Here is a 14250-nt window from a genome sequence, read left to right as displayed (position 1 = left end):
TGTGTGTGTGTGTGTGTGTGTGTGTGTGTGTGTGTGTGTGTGCGCGCGTGTGTGTGTGTGTGTGTGTATATATATCATTTAGGACTGAGCACTCAGTCTCTTTCCTTAGTACTTTTTTGACCAGTGATGAATCTCTCCATTACTGGGTTTCCATGACAAAAAAAAAGTTCTCTGGCTAGGTACAAGATCAGTCTGGGTCTGTGGGCATAAGATAAATATTTAGAAGGTACTTTGATCACATGACTGATCACATGACCCTGCATGATTCAGTGATGATCTACCAAGAAGGAATTTAATGCCTGGTACTGTAATCTGAGCCAAAAGCCCATGGCTTTGGGGGTTATATAAGCCTTAGGATGGAACTTGCCATTTTTAATTTGGGCAAATGGTCATGCTGTCCTATTTCAACAGGAGAGGAAAGGCCAGCTGTATTCAACTAAGGAGGGCAGAGGATGTTTTCTCTCTCTCTCTCTCTCTCTCTCCCTCTCCCTCTCCCTCTCCCTCTCCCTCTCCCTCCCTCTCTCTCTGTGTGTGGTATATTTAAGTAAATGATTATATGTGTATGTCCATGTATGTATTTATATGTGCCCATATATGTGTATGAAGGGCAGATGCTGATATCAGTTGTCATTCTCCATCACTCTCCACCTTATTTTTTGAGCAGCATCATTCACTGAGGCCAAAGGATACCTTTTGGTTAGACTGGCTGGCCAATTAACAAGAAAATTTGGATTATCTCTACCTACCTCTCTACCCCTCTTCCCCGCACCCTTCCATCAGTATGGTTGCAGACACAGCTAACGTGTCCAGCTTTTTTACATGGGACTTGTATATCCAAACTCGGGTCCTCAATGCTTTGCACAGCAGGAACTTTATTATCTAAACCATCTCCCTAGCTCCTGTAAAAGGGATTTTAACAATAGCTTCATCCTACTTGCTACACTTGCTGTCTTTGATCATAACTCATCTGCAAGCTGCAGATGTGTCCACAGGCTGTGCACGTGTGGTTCGTTTTAGTACAGAAGATCTGTTCCTAACAGCTGTGGCTCATACCCACTAGGTTCTAAGCTTTTCATTCTAACAGTTTAAGCAAGGATTGGTTGTTCTTTAAAAATGGCTCCACTAGTAAGCATGGGACTCCTAGACATGGTCATGTGTTGAGCTGTGTGATCAATACACCCTCTGTATGTTTACCAGAGGTGATAGACAGAGAGGCATTGTATACCCCACAGAGGAAGAAGTTGTGGGTCTGAATGACATTGCTAGACCTCCAGAAGACAATGTCATTTGATTTCAGAGCTGAAAGAAAAACACAGAGATAGACATTTTGAGAGGACAGCAACCTAAATACACTCCAGACATTACTGCTACTAGAGTTTCCAGAGCCCTTCTAATAACCGAGTCACAGGGAAGCAGGTGCCTTTGCACACAGAACCCTGTTCCCTTCCCTGAACAAAGCTACCTTTGGGTGTCAGGAGTAACATAGCCCTGAAGTGGACTGGTCATACAGAGCTGAGAAGCTCCTGGGTCTGTGGAAACGCTGCCCAACAGAGCCTGCGATCCACAAACACACAGTTACAGCAAGCCTCTGGACGGTAGGCTTTGTTTATATAACATCTGGCCTCCAATCACCAGTGCTAAATAATTAAATAAACAGCTCCAGTAAGCAGTGATTTAAGCAGCATGTGTGAGAACTGCCTCCAGGAGGGAGATAAATTCAACATCCAACTCCTAGATCCCAAGGCTCAAAAGGAACGTATCTAGCCTGTTGATGAGCCGTCATTTGTGGGAGATTTGGTTTACTTGAAAGACAGTTTTGATAAAGCTGAGAATGGCCATTACTCCACTAAAGAGGACCTTCCTCCCTTTCCTCTCTTTTCTCTCTTCATCTCCCTTTTCCTTCAAGCCTCCCTTCCCCTCTCCATATCCATCTTCCCCTCCTCTTTCTTTCATTCCTCCTCTCTTCTTTCCTTGCTCCATCTATTCACCACATTCTTCTTCCTTCCTATCTCCCTCTCCCTGACTCATTTCTTACCACTCTGCCTCTCCATTACCTTCCCCCTCTCTCTTACCCCACCCCCTGGATCCTCTGGTCTCCTCCTCTTCCCATCTCCTCTCTCCTCCTCTCTTTCTTCTCTTGCCTTCCAGTAGTCTTTGTCTTTTGATCTCCCCTTGATAAATTAGTGCCTCTTAGGAGCTGGAAGACAGCAATCCTGACTCTTAAAATGAGGTGTAAGAAAAACTAATGCTGAGGACATAATGCTTTCTAATTCCTATTACATGGGATGTGCAATTCTACAAAGGAAATATCTCATGTCTCCCAAGCAATGCAATACCAAGGATTCCAAAGTTCCCATGTTTGTTTGCTTTGGAAATATCTCAAAAGTCCACCAGGAAAGCCTGATGTTCCAAGTTCAGGTCATCTTTTTTTGCATGAGGCATTACTTTCAGAGGTAGAACTAAAGCCAGGCCACTGATTCATTTCCACTCACAGTGTTGCTGACTGAGTATCTAAGTACAATCTGTCTTGGGAGCCCTGAACCCTATAAGGAGAAGAGCCTTAAGGGGAGAAAAAGAGTCCTAGTACCAAAGGAAAAACTGGGGTAATAAGCACCAGGCCTTTCCTGTCTCCAACTTCCTGGTGGCCACAATACCTGCTACTTGTGGTTTTGCCTTCTCTTCTCAATTGGGAAGAAGAGACTGAAGTCACTTTACATATAGTCTGCCACCCATAGAAAGTACTAACCGAAGATGAGCTTCCCCTCAGAAGTCATATTTTTCTAGCCCCAAAAGAGCTGTGGATTTACTGAGGGGCTTCCAGGATAGACTCCAAGTTCACCAGCATTTCACTCTAGAGACATGTTTAAAGATTCCAGCCAGGCCCTGGGAATTTTGGCATCCCTAAGTAAAGCCAACAAAGGAAAAGCTGTCAGCATCAACTAGCCAGTATTCACTAGGAGGGTTTTGGCTAAATCTTTGTTTTGCTGTGTTTTTTTGTTGGCAACTGGTTCTGGATCTTGATTTCTATTTCGTATTTTGTGGTTCTCTGAAAAGGAAGATGACTTAATTGTGTTTTGTATGCTCTGATTGCTGTGGTCTCTTTCAGTATGACCCCCCGATAAGCCTCCCACACGGTTCAAGACTCCAGAGTGAGCTCAGACTATACCCAGAAAACCTGGAGCCAAGTCTGACAGTCTTGCCAGGTTCATGGGCGCAGAGATTAAGCATTTGTCTCCCACTGTCATCCTTCCATGTGATGGGCAAATTGCCCTGGCCCCAGGTCTATCCTGAGGTTGTTCATTCATTTATTATTAGCATATTGTCTCTTCATCGCTAGTCTTCTTCCCACCAAACAGAGTTATCCTTCTAGAAGTGATGAACGATGTAGATTTCACTTGAAATTTTAATGTCATCAATTAGATAGCTACATCCTAACTTTCATGGGAATACCTACACTAAATCTTTTACACATTGCTCTTCTTCAAGATTTCCTTGAGTCCTTTGTCACTGACTCCTACATTTCCTATCCCTCAGAAGTGGTAGTATCTCCTTGATGTTCTGAATGTGCTGACTCCAGCCCTCTTCACCTTCTTAAACAGGCAGATATACTTTGTGTTCCATGGAGCATTGTGAGAGTGGGATTCCACTCTCAGATTCCCTCGCTCCCACAGTGACCTTGAGGGGTCCCTAGGCTCACAATGCTTGTTTTCTTTCTGTGCAACCAGACAAGAGCATCTCCAGGGCTCACAATGCTTCTGGATTCTGTACTATCCCTGCTGCGTCAGTCTCTGGCTCATAAAAGAACCTTTCCTACACACATTTTTCATGTTAGAAGGTAAATATGAATGTTCTGACAGGGGAGAAGGAGGTCTGCTAAATGGTTGTGAGTAAGTGAATGACCAAACTATATGAAGAGATGCACATTATTAATAATGTTCAATACATTGTAACCATCTCAGTAGAAGAATCATGAAAGCAAGGGCAAAGGTGACCACACTATACACCAGAGCCATCACCACAGATCACAGCAGTTTTGTGGCTCAGAAGATTTTTTTTGTTTGGTTTTTATTTTTTGTCTTGTTTTCATACACTTGACATCATTTGATCTTTGCAGCCTTTCTTTGAGGTCCACAGAGATGGTAATAGTTTTGCATACACAGAAACAGAAAGATAAATAACTTGCTTATAAGCACATTGCAAAAAAAAGAGAGAATGAGCTTTTGTCTCTAAGTCCTATACTTGGGGGGGGGAGGGGAGTCATCCCAGATATAGAAGGAGTTGGTCTGGTTCTATAATCCAGGCCTCTACCTAAATTTAAGTAATTTCATAACAGATGCCTAGATTGGGTCCTTAAGGCACCATAATGGATGGAACCATCAAAACATGTACATACAGACAGGGAGATATATAAATATATATGCAAACATTTGTGCATGAGTATATAAGTGCACATGCATGTATACACACACACACACACACACACATCTCTAACCATCTCTAAACATAGACAAAAGCATCAGCTTTCTCCAGATCACAAGACACCCCCACAAACACACACACCATTCCAGGTGAAATCATTGCCTGCTGCCTCAAGACTATTATTGGCGGTTTACACAGCTCTTTCCTGCTTCTAGATAAGAGTTATTGAGATAGCCAATCACAAAATTACTCCCACACCCTGAAAATACTTGATCTAAATCTTGCTTGCTTAATGCCTGACCTCCACACCCCCCACACACACACATACACACAATAGACAGAATTGACCTTAGATTCCACAGCAAGTCCTTACTGCAGGCTCTGTTCCTGTGCCAGCGTTTGTCTGTGACATGCTTTCTTGACCCCTGCAATGGCTAACCTCTCCCCTCTGAAGGTATGTTCCCATTGGTCCTCTCATAGCTATTTATTTTAAACAGTGGTCTCTTGAAATTTTCCTAAAAGGAAACAAACAAAAATCAATGTTGGAATCTAATTGGGTTCCTTGGGAATATATTGCTGACTTTACCTGCAAATCTTTCTAGACCAAAAGATAGGCTCTATTTGATCAGACCTGGATTCAAATAAGGGTGACCTTACCCCTGGCTACTAGGATGCCTTCATTGAAACCAGTGTTTGGAAGTTACCTGAAACAAAAGTGCTACAGAAGCCCCAGCTCAGACAGACAAAGAGGACTCCTGTCAGGACTTCAGATATATTAACCAGTCTTGCTTTCTTGCTAAAGCTCTGGAGTTTTCTGATGCGTTAATAAATTGAATCAGGCTGGAAAGGTAGCTCAATAGTTAAGAGCACTGATTGCTCTTCCAGAGGTCTTAAATTCCATTCCCAGCAACTATATGTGGCTCACTAACATCTGTCATGGGATCTGATACCCAATCCTGGTGTGCATGAAATCAGAGCACTCATTTACATAAAATACATGAATAAAGAAATTGAATCTGTGTGAGTCTGGCTCCATCAGGATGCAGGCACAATGAGTCCAGGGCATGTACTTATACACTGGTATAGACAGCCTGTGTTCAAGAACAGCATTTGATATCACACAATAAACTCAAAGGATATTTTATATTAAATTAATTCCTATTATGAGACTTAACTTGTAGGGGGACTAATTATAATATATTATAGCCTTTTCTGTTTGGAAATTATCTGTCTACTAAGAAGATCAATTTGTCTTCGTGTCAGCCATTAGGTCAGGGGCATAAACAGATATATTTCAGCTGAACTCCCAGGAGCCCTTTATGATATTTACAATTGACTGAAGATGGTTAGTTCCCACAAGAGATGATGATACTCTGAATCATGACACTTTTGATCAAAAGTCCCCAAATGTTTGACACTAATTTGAGACTAGCAGAGAGAAATTTCATTCAAGCATTACTCTGTAAGAAGAATAAGGTGACCTCTGAAACCACATCCCAGGACCTCGTGATTAAAAGCAATTGTCAAGATGAGGTGCAGTCAAGACACTAATTTCCATGGCCAACTTCAGAAAACCAATCCACTTAGCATTAAAATCAGACACAATCCCTATGGAAAGCGCTTGTAGTGACATGGGACAAGGCTAATGTGTTCCTCCTCTCTTTCTTTCTCTCTTTTAGGTCCGAAGGCTGTGGAAGCATATGGCAAAAGGTTTGAAGTAAAAACTGTTTCTGGAAAATTGCTCTTTTCTGCGGATGACAGTGAAGTGGTCGTGGGAGCTGAGAGATTGAGAGTCTTAGGTGAGGGGTTTTTAAACATGCAATTGGCTGGGTGACACCATCTACATTTTCAAGGGAAAATAACATGGTGCCATCCTTTGCATGCCTGTGACCTCCCCCAGTGGAAACATGAAAATTCTAATCCTCTAGTATGACAATGCTTGTAGACTTAAAACTTTATCAGGATATTCATCCCTCATGGTGGTTGGAGATTTTATCAGTGATGTGAGGTCCCTTATAAGGAAACAAAGAGGATTGGTAATTTGGTATTTCATGCTCACTCCTCCCCCTTTCTCTCCCCTCCCCTCCTCTCCCCTCTCCTCCCCTCTTCTCTCTTCTCCTCTCCTCTCTTTTCATCATCTTTCCACTCTCTCTTCTCTCCTCCTCTTATCTCTTCCCCTTCTTCCCCCCACTTTCCCCCCTCCTCCCCTTCTACATCATGTCCCTTCACCTTTCTTTCCCTCCTCCCCTCCTTTCTTCATCTGTGTCTCTTCTTTCCCTCCCCCTCTATCTCCCCTCTTGTCTATGTCTCTTGTTCTCTCTCTTCCCTCACATATAGACTATGAGGAGAACTTGGCAGTCTGTATCTAGAAGAGAGCCCTCCTCAGACAGCAACCAGAATGACTCCGGATTTTAAATTTCTAGCCTCCAAAGCTGTAGGTGGAGGGGGTTGGTGTAGTTTTAAGCCATATAATCTCTGGGATATTGCTATAGGAGCTTAAACCTAAGCAAGCTGTGTGTCATAGCATAAATGAAACCACACTTTCCTAGGTTCTTTTAAAGCAAGGCAGTTTGACACTATGAAGTCATTTGGGTTTGCATTTCAACCACTATCTCTGGGTTTCAATGTGTGCACATGTAAGGAAGTATTCATGTACAACATACTTTTCTCACAAACCAGCAGATTGCTTGAGGCATGATGAGGTGAATCTCAACCTGTTTGCAAATAAAAAACAATCCAAGAAGTTTTTTCTTTGTTTTGGTTTTGGTTTGGTTTGGTTTTAGTTATTTTTACATTTAGGCTTAAAGATCTAACCATAGTTAACTGAATTGGAAGCTCTGGTATGTAAGTTTGAGTAGTCAGTCTTCAGTATGCTTACAATCCAGGAGTGGTAGCTCACATCATTGATCCTAGGACTCACAAGGCAGGAGTGCTACTGTAAACTTGAAGCTACAGAGTGAGCTATAGACCCTTCTGGGCTACAATAAGGCTCTGAATCACAGAGTGAAATAAAGAAAGTCAGGGAAGTAGTGGGGGAGGAAAGACAATGAAAAGAAAGAATTTTCTTTTAACTTTTTGTAAAGATTTAGTGTGTGTGTGTGTGTGCGCGTGTGTGTGTTTCATATATATATATATATATATATATATATATATATATATATGTGTGTGTGTGTGTGTGTGTGTGTGTGTGTGTGTGTATGTGTGTGTGTGCACCATGTGTGTGCCTAGTGTCCTTGGAGGTCAGAAGAATTCCTCTGATCCCCCAGAACTGGAGTTATACATTTTTTAAGTTGCCAGGCGGGTGTTGGGAACTAAGCGGAGGCCCTCTGTAAGAGCAGCAATTGCAATTAATGGCTAAGCCATCTCCATCCCTGTGTTTCCAATGTAAAGCTGAACAAGTTTCTGTGCTCCACCTGCTGAATTAATGAATCTGAGTGCACTACCAGTGTCTTCCAAGGTTGCCCAGTAAAAGGGGCCAGTGTGGTGGTTTGAATTGTACTACTGGAGCAGACCTAGCTTTTAATTGCTGATGTTCCACACTGAGGTATCTGGTTTGGGGAAGGTTACTGACATCATTAAACCATGTTTCTTTCTCTTCTCACAAGGATAAGAATACCCACAACCAGAAATTGCTGAGTTAACAAAAACCATGCTCCAGGCACTTCCCTCAGTATCCTCTGCAAAATGGCATTCTATCAATGGCGTCGTGTCCCAGCTACTGTTGGCACTGTTTTCCCGCTTTTTTTCCTTAAGATTCACTGAAGCACAGAAGTTCAAAGCTTGAGCTCTAAGATAACCTCACTATTATTTGTAACCCATATCTTTCCTACACTAGTTAAGGTATCTGACCTCTTGGTGCTTGTTCATTTGTAAAACAGCTGTCACTGAAGTGCCTTCTTCCCAGCATGATGGAAAGGTTGAGCAAAGGAGTGTATATAGAGTGGTAAGCTGGCTAAAATGCTAGGTGCTCAGCCAGTACTAGTCAGTCCTGAGTTCCGATTACAAGCTCTTTTTATTATAAATTAGCAATTGTTCTCTGTACTATTTTTTTATTTGCCCTTTACATCTTCTTCCAGCTCCATCTCTTCTGTGCTTATGCCTTTCATTTTGCCCTCAGTAAGACTCCTAAGCATGCTGGTATATTTATCTCCTCCCCTCTCCTCTTCTCTCCTCCCCTTCCCTCTTCTCTCCTCCCTCTCCTCTCCTCTCCTCTCCTCTCCTCTCCTCTTTCCATCCCTCCCTCCCTCCCTCCCTCCCTCCATTTATACACACTCACTTATAAATTCCTTGCTAAAGAACTTTTAGATCTCTATCCATGGCTTTACACTTTTTTCTTCCTGGAGGTATCCCACTAGCCTCTCAAATATAATAGGCTTTGTATGAATATCATAAGATAAAACACACACAGAGAGACACACACACTACTACTACTACATTACTACTCAACCTTAGTTAGTCTTTATAGTCTACTTGGGCCCCTGTCTCTATGTCTTGTCAGAAGATATAAGTGACCATCCTTAAGGGGTTAAGTGGGACTGAGAACACAGGGCACACAGGTGCTGAAGCAAAAGGCAAGATTAGCTCCTGATCGGGCACATACCTATAAAGTGAGCCAGTTGCCTTTTCTTTTGGGGGCTTTCTCTTCACATCTGTAGAATGGGAACTACCCACAGAATAGGTTTTCAAACAGTCCTTTTTCACTGCCTGAAAATCAAAACAAAGTTTAAAATTACATAGTCCCAATACATGTAATAGCTGAGAGACCAAGATTGCTTTGGAATGTGAGTGAGGGTTGAAAACAGATCACACTCTGGAGTCTTATCTGAATAGTCTGATTATTTGCACACCTGTGTCCTCGGTGACACAGTAGGCTATGTCAAGTTGACACTAAGAAGGTAAGCAGCAGGTTTAAGCCAGATCTTGATAACAAACATGGTCCGAAGTTACATTTGGGTCTTGGGAAGTTTGAAGACCTGAGCACATTGAACTCTTTGTTGAAACCTCCTGGATAGATAATCATTTTGTAAAAAGCCTGTGAGCTACTTGGCTCTGGTCAGCACCACACAATGCATATTGGTATGTACATACTTTGAAATTAAATCACCCTGCTTTGGCCTCCCACAGTACAAGCTAGGATTGTGGTCAGGCCTGACCACACCTGGCTTCCTCCTTCTCTTACCTTGATCTTTCTCTTTGTGAGGTAGACAGCATCTTCTCACCCATCTTGCAGGTAGCAGAATTAAGCTGAGCCATGTGTGAGGGGAGCATAGTAGGACTTAGAGAGCCAGTTTCCACTGCCTGCTATTTAATCCTCAGTGTGCATCACCTTAAACCACAGTTCATTACTAACTCCTTTCATTATTCCTTTTTAAGACAAGGAAAACTGAGAATGGAAAAGGTATAGGAACTTGCCAGAGAAAGTGCAAAGTCGCAATCAGAGGCATGCTCAACTTCTTAACCGTGGACACTGCTCTCAGTGGTCTCCACCACAAGTGAATATTCAAAGACTTTGTCTCTTACAAATTACGCTTCTCCTTATAGAAGTGACATTCACACTAATTGTAGGTTGGAACAGGGTTGGGGGGGGGACATAAACCTTCAGGCTCTGCTCTTATTCAGGATGTATTACTCTGAAGTAGTTGGCCAGGAGAGGGACTGGAGGCATTTAATGCTATGATAACCTTGTAGCCATGGATTTCACTCTTCTCAGTTCTTTCATACTTTTTGATTTATGTCACCATATTCAAACCTGGCTTTGCAAAGAAAATAAAATGGTTCACAATAATGTCAAATACCCAGACACATTGGCTTAATCTTATCATCCAGAACTTTATAATGTTGCTATCCTTGAATGCACTGTCTTGTAGTTGGCGTGCCTAGAAACTGGGACACTGGATAGTTTCCAGTTACTTCAAACAGACACTTGTTTTTGTTTGTAGTGATATTTCAGCTGAAGAACAGTTGGTAAGATCTGCTACTCTCCATCTTTAGGAGGGTTTTCAAGTTTCTGGAAAAATTAGAAAGGACGCATCAAAGCAAATCCAACTACTGCTAACAGTGCTGAGCATTGGGAAATGACCACCCCACAAATTTCACATCAATCTCTTCAGCGATAGGAACCCAGCCAGCATACTAGAGCGATGAGCTTCCTGTCAGCTGGGACCTTGCCATATGGTACGGACTGAAATGTTTAGGCAATTTCATTTTCAGCTTAATGAGGAGTTTGTCAGACAGCACAAGCTCTTGGGAGGTTTGGATCTAGATGGGTACTTCAAGGGAGCAGCTATGATGTCTGGGTTGGAATCTTCGCTCATCCTCATAGGGTCTGAGTGTCCCTGTTCAAGGTGACCTTTCTCACTAAGCTTTGGTTTTGACCTGTCTAAAGCAAAAGATGGAAAGAGCCAGATGTGGTGATGCCTACTCACAATCCTGGCTTTTACTTGAGGAAGCTAAAGCAGGGTGATTGCAAATTCGAGGCCAGCCTGGGCTACATGTTCATAGTAAGTTACAGGTCATCCTGGGCTACATTGTATGTGTAGGGTGAGAGGTCATGGAAGTGTACATAGAGAAGAGAGAGAGATGAATATGATAAGAAAATTAAGGAAAAAGCCAATTTTTGCCTTTTCCTCTTTCTTTTCTACGGTGCTGAGGCTAGACCCTGGGATATCACACACTCTGTGCAAGCACTTTACCACCTGCTTCTATGCTTATATAGCTGTGGCTTTCACTGTGGTGTGGCTTCTTCTTCCAAGATACTGTCTTCCTCCTGCATTATGATCCCTTGCTTTCAGCACTGTTGGGAGCACAGAACACACAGACTGTGGAACATGTAGCATACAAGCGAGCACTGAGGGTACGGGGAGTTATTTTGTAAGCTTCTAGTAGCCTACTCCGGCTTCAGGAGATATAGAAGGACCTAAATGACATACTCTTGTCACGTGGACATAAAGGAAATTGGCTATGAACTTAAGGGAGTATTCAAGTGTCCAGTAAGCTGGGCCTAGTAGTCTCTATAACTGATGACATAGCTTTGTCATTTGGACAGTGCTCCACTGCCCATTTTCCCTGTGTGCGGGGGTTCTAGTTTGCTTTCTAAGACTGGTATAAATCATTCTTACCACAAGTCAGTTGGGGAGGAAAGTGGAAGGGTTTGGCTTGCACTTCCAGTTCAGAATCCGTCACAGAGGGAAGTCATAATACGAACTGAAGCAGAAACCGTAGAGGGATACCGCTTCTGGCTTCCTCTCCGTTATATTTCTTATTTAGTCCACAACCACCTGTGCCTCACCAGCTCTGAAGTAGTCTGCCAGGAGAGGGATTGGTGGTGTTTTATACTGTGATAATATTATTCCCATGCATTTGGGTCTCCTCAATAGTTCATTTGTACCATGTCACCATATTAAAACCTGACTTTGCAAAAAAAAAAAGATTAATAATAATGTCAAAGATCTAGCCTCATTGCCTTAATCACCATACAGAGCTTTGTAAGGGTGTCAACTGTTCTGTAGTTGTTTAGTTAAAGACTAAGACATGGTCCAATGTCATAGTTTCCAGTTACTTCAAAGCACTTACTTCCACAGGCCATTCTGATCTAGACAATTCCTCATTTGAGGTACCCTGGTACTGGTTGACTCTAGGCTGTGTCAAATTGACAATAAAAATTAAGAAGCACAAATACAACAGATCTCAGTAAAAAACTGTGTTTCCAAGCTGGATTCTAGTCTTGGAGGGTTTGCTTGACTGAATTCCTCCTGAGGTAAGGTTTCTCCTGTTACTCATGACAATAGTATTGACAATAGTATACACAGTGTGGTCATTACAGAAGGAACATCAGTTAATGTTCCTTTGTTAAAGGTGTAAACTGAAGTCATGTTCTACACTGTGGAATTAGAAATTCAAGGATGGTGTCCAACGGGTAATTTTAAGAGACTCTCCCACAAATGCTGATGTACCCTAAAGATTTCAAAACATCAGCCTAAGGTGACTACCTGGAAGTCTCTGATGATAAAGTTCAGATCAGACCATCTTTAGCCATGGAGACCCAGAAAGGCATAAATGCAGTTAGCGCGTGTAGAAATCAGGAGGACCAACCACTCTGTGCAAAATGCCCGGGTTATCATCATTACCATGAAGAAATGATTTTGGCCCTCTCACACCCCTCAAAAGGAGCACGAATGTTCTTCCTTGTTCTATACATGTAAACAGATGGAGACGTGGGAACTGGACAACCTGTGCAAGGTTCCACAGAGAAGAAATGACCAAGTGAGAATCTTGTTTACTACCATCTGTGATCTGAATCACAGGACTCTTCAGTCTTCCCAGTATCTCAGCATCACAAAATGGAAAGAAAATGAGTCCATGGCTTCCCAGCATCCTTTTCTATTTCAGCTCTAGGGACACAAAGCTCTTTTAGTCCTTTGGCTGACCTCTCATTTTCTGTTCCTCCACTTCCTTGCCGACCTCTTCTTTTACCTGGTAAGCCTATGGGATTCACTGTAGACATCTGTGGCCTTCCTTGAAATTCAGTCCTCAGTTAATCTTTTTACACTTGGATGTGAAATCCTACACCTATAAAAGTCCTATGTACTGTGGCAACATTTGTTTCAAATTGCTTGAAATCTAAACCCTCCACCCCCACCCCCACTGTCATCCCCCATCTCCAGTCACAACCCGCTTGGCTTGGGTGTGGAAACCTCACTCTAAGGCTGAGGGAATGAAGAAAGGATTGAAAAGAAGACACATGTATAAAAAAGCTGGAGTAATGTGAACTTACACGGTCAAATGAAGTGGCACCAACAACTGCAGCGCTGGGGGTGTGGGGTGGGTTGGCTAGCCTTTTTAGGTCTCTGTAAGCAAGAGTGTCAGTCCATAAAAATGTAGAGGGGGAGAATGCAATTGGTAGTTTTTATACACACTGGCCAACTATAATCACTAATACATGGAGCAGAGGGAGACTTTGCCATTCTGAGTCTGACCTGAGGAAAGCCTTGCTAATTCCCCATGGCTCTGAGGTATTCATCTTTGACATGACTGTGCCCATGTCAACAGTACAGTCACTCAGATGCCACACACCCTTTCCACACCCACTCAAGGCTCCCTTAGCTCCTCACAAACTCCTCATTCTGCATTTGCCCCGAAGTGTCCTCTCTCTCCCAGTTCCACAGTCCCAGGAGGGCACTCTTTGGGCTTTTGTGGAGATCTGTGTCCCCCTGGCTTCACTTCTTGCTGAGAAATCGAGGCTTCCCCCGCTGCACTCCCTGCCTTTCTTGAGGCAGCATCTGAGTGATCTTCCGGGAGAGATTTCCAGTCTACTAGTCTTCAAGGCCATGCTTTGTTCAGATGCCAGGCCTGGTCCTCTCAGGAGAACAGGGGCTTTGCATTCCCTGGGTTTTCTGAAGCACCAGGTTCTCTCTTCATGGCAGGCACACAAAAGAAGGAAGACAAAATAAATATGCATGTGTAAGCCAAGGCTGAATATAGTTTATCTTTCACTATAGAATACATTTATTAAACATTGGGCAGGACTGGCCTGTCCAAAGCAGCAAGAAAGTGGACAACATAAAAACCTGGCACTTAAACACATCTTCATGGCAACAGCAAGAAGAACATGGCTTTAGTTTTCATTAATGAGCAACTTCCTTGAACAATGAATTAGACATTATAGCATTTACAAACAAAGCATAATTATAAAGTGTTATTTTAATTGTCAATTAGGTCTATTTATACTCTAGGTTAGCTTGTTTAAACATGTCCTCTAGATGACACTTGATGCTAATTATCTGCGTTACATTATTATCAATTGAAAAAAAATTTTAATTAAGTCTAAAGCCA

General features: G+C 42.6%; 1 protein-coding gene across 2 annotated transcripts in view; it reads left to right on the top strand.

Annotated features, from left to right (window-relative positions):
- Sgcd (sarcoglycan delta) overlaps positions 1 to 14250 on the top strand; it is a 389217-nt gene that overhangs the window by 240394 nt on the left and 134573 nt on the right. For both annotated transcript variants that reach the window (XM_021212905.2, XM_029546159.1), the window contains exon 5: positions 6099 to 6218. In XM_021212905.2, the coding sequence (XP_021068564.1) occupies positions 6099 to 6218 (120 nt within the window). The remainder of the gene's footprint in view (positions 1 to 6098; positions 6219 to 14250) is intronic.

Source organism: Mus pahari, chromosome 14 (genome assembly GCF_900095145.1).
Source record: "Mus pahari chromosome 14, PAHARI_EIJ_v1.1, whole genome shotgun sequence".
Classification (NCBI taxonomy): domain Eukaryota; kingdom Metazoa; phylum Chordata; class Mammalia; order Rodentia; family Muridae; genus Mus; species Mus pahari.
Note: the sequence above shows the minus strand (reverse complement) of the source record. Positions and strands in the feature narration are given on the sequence as shown.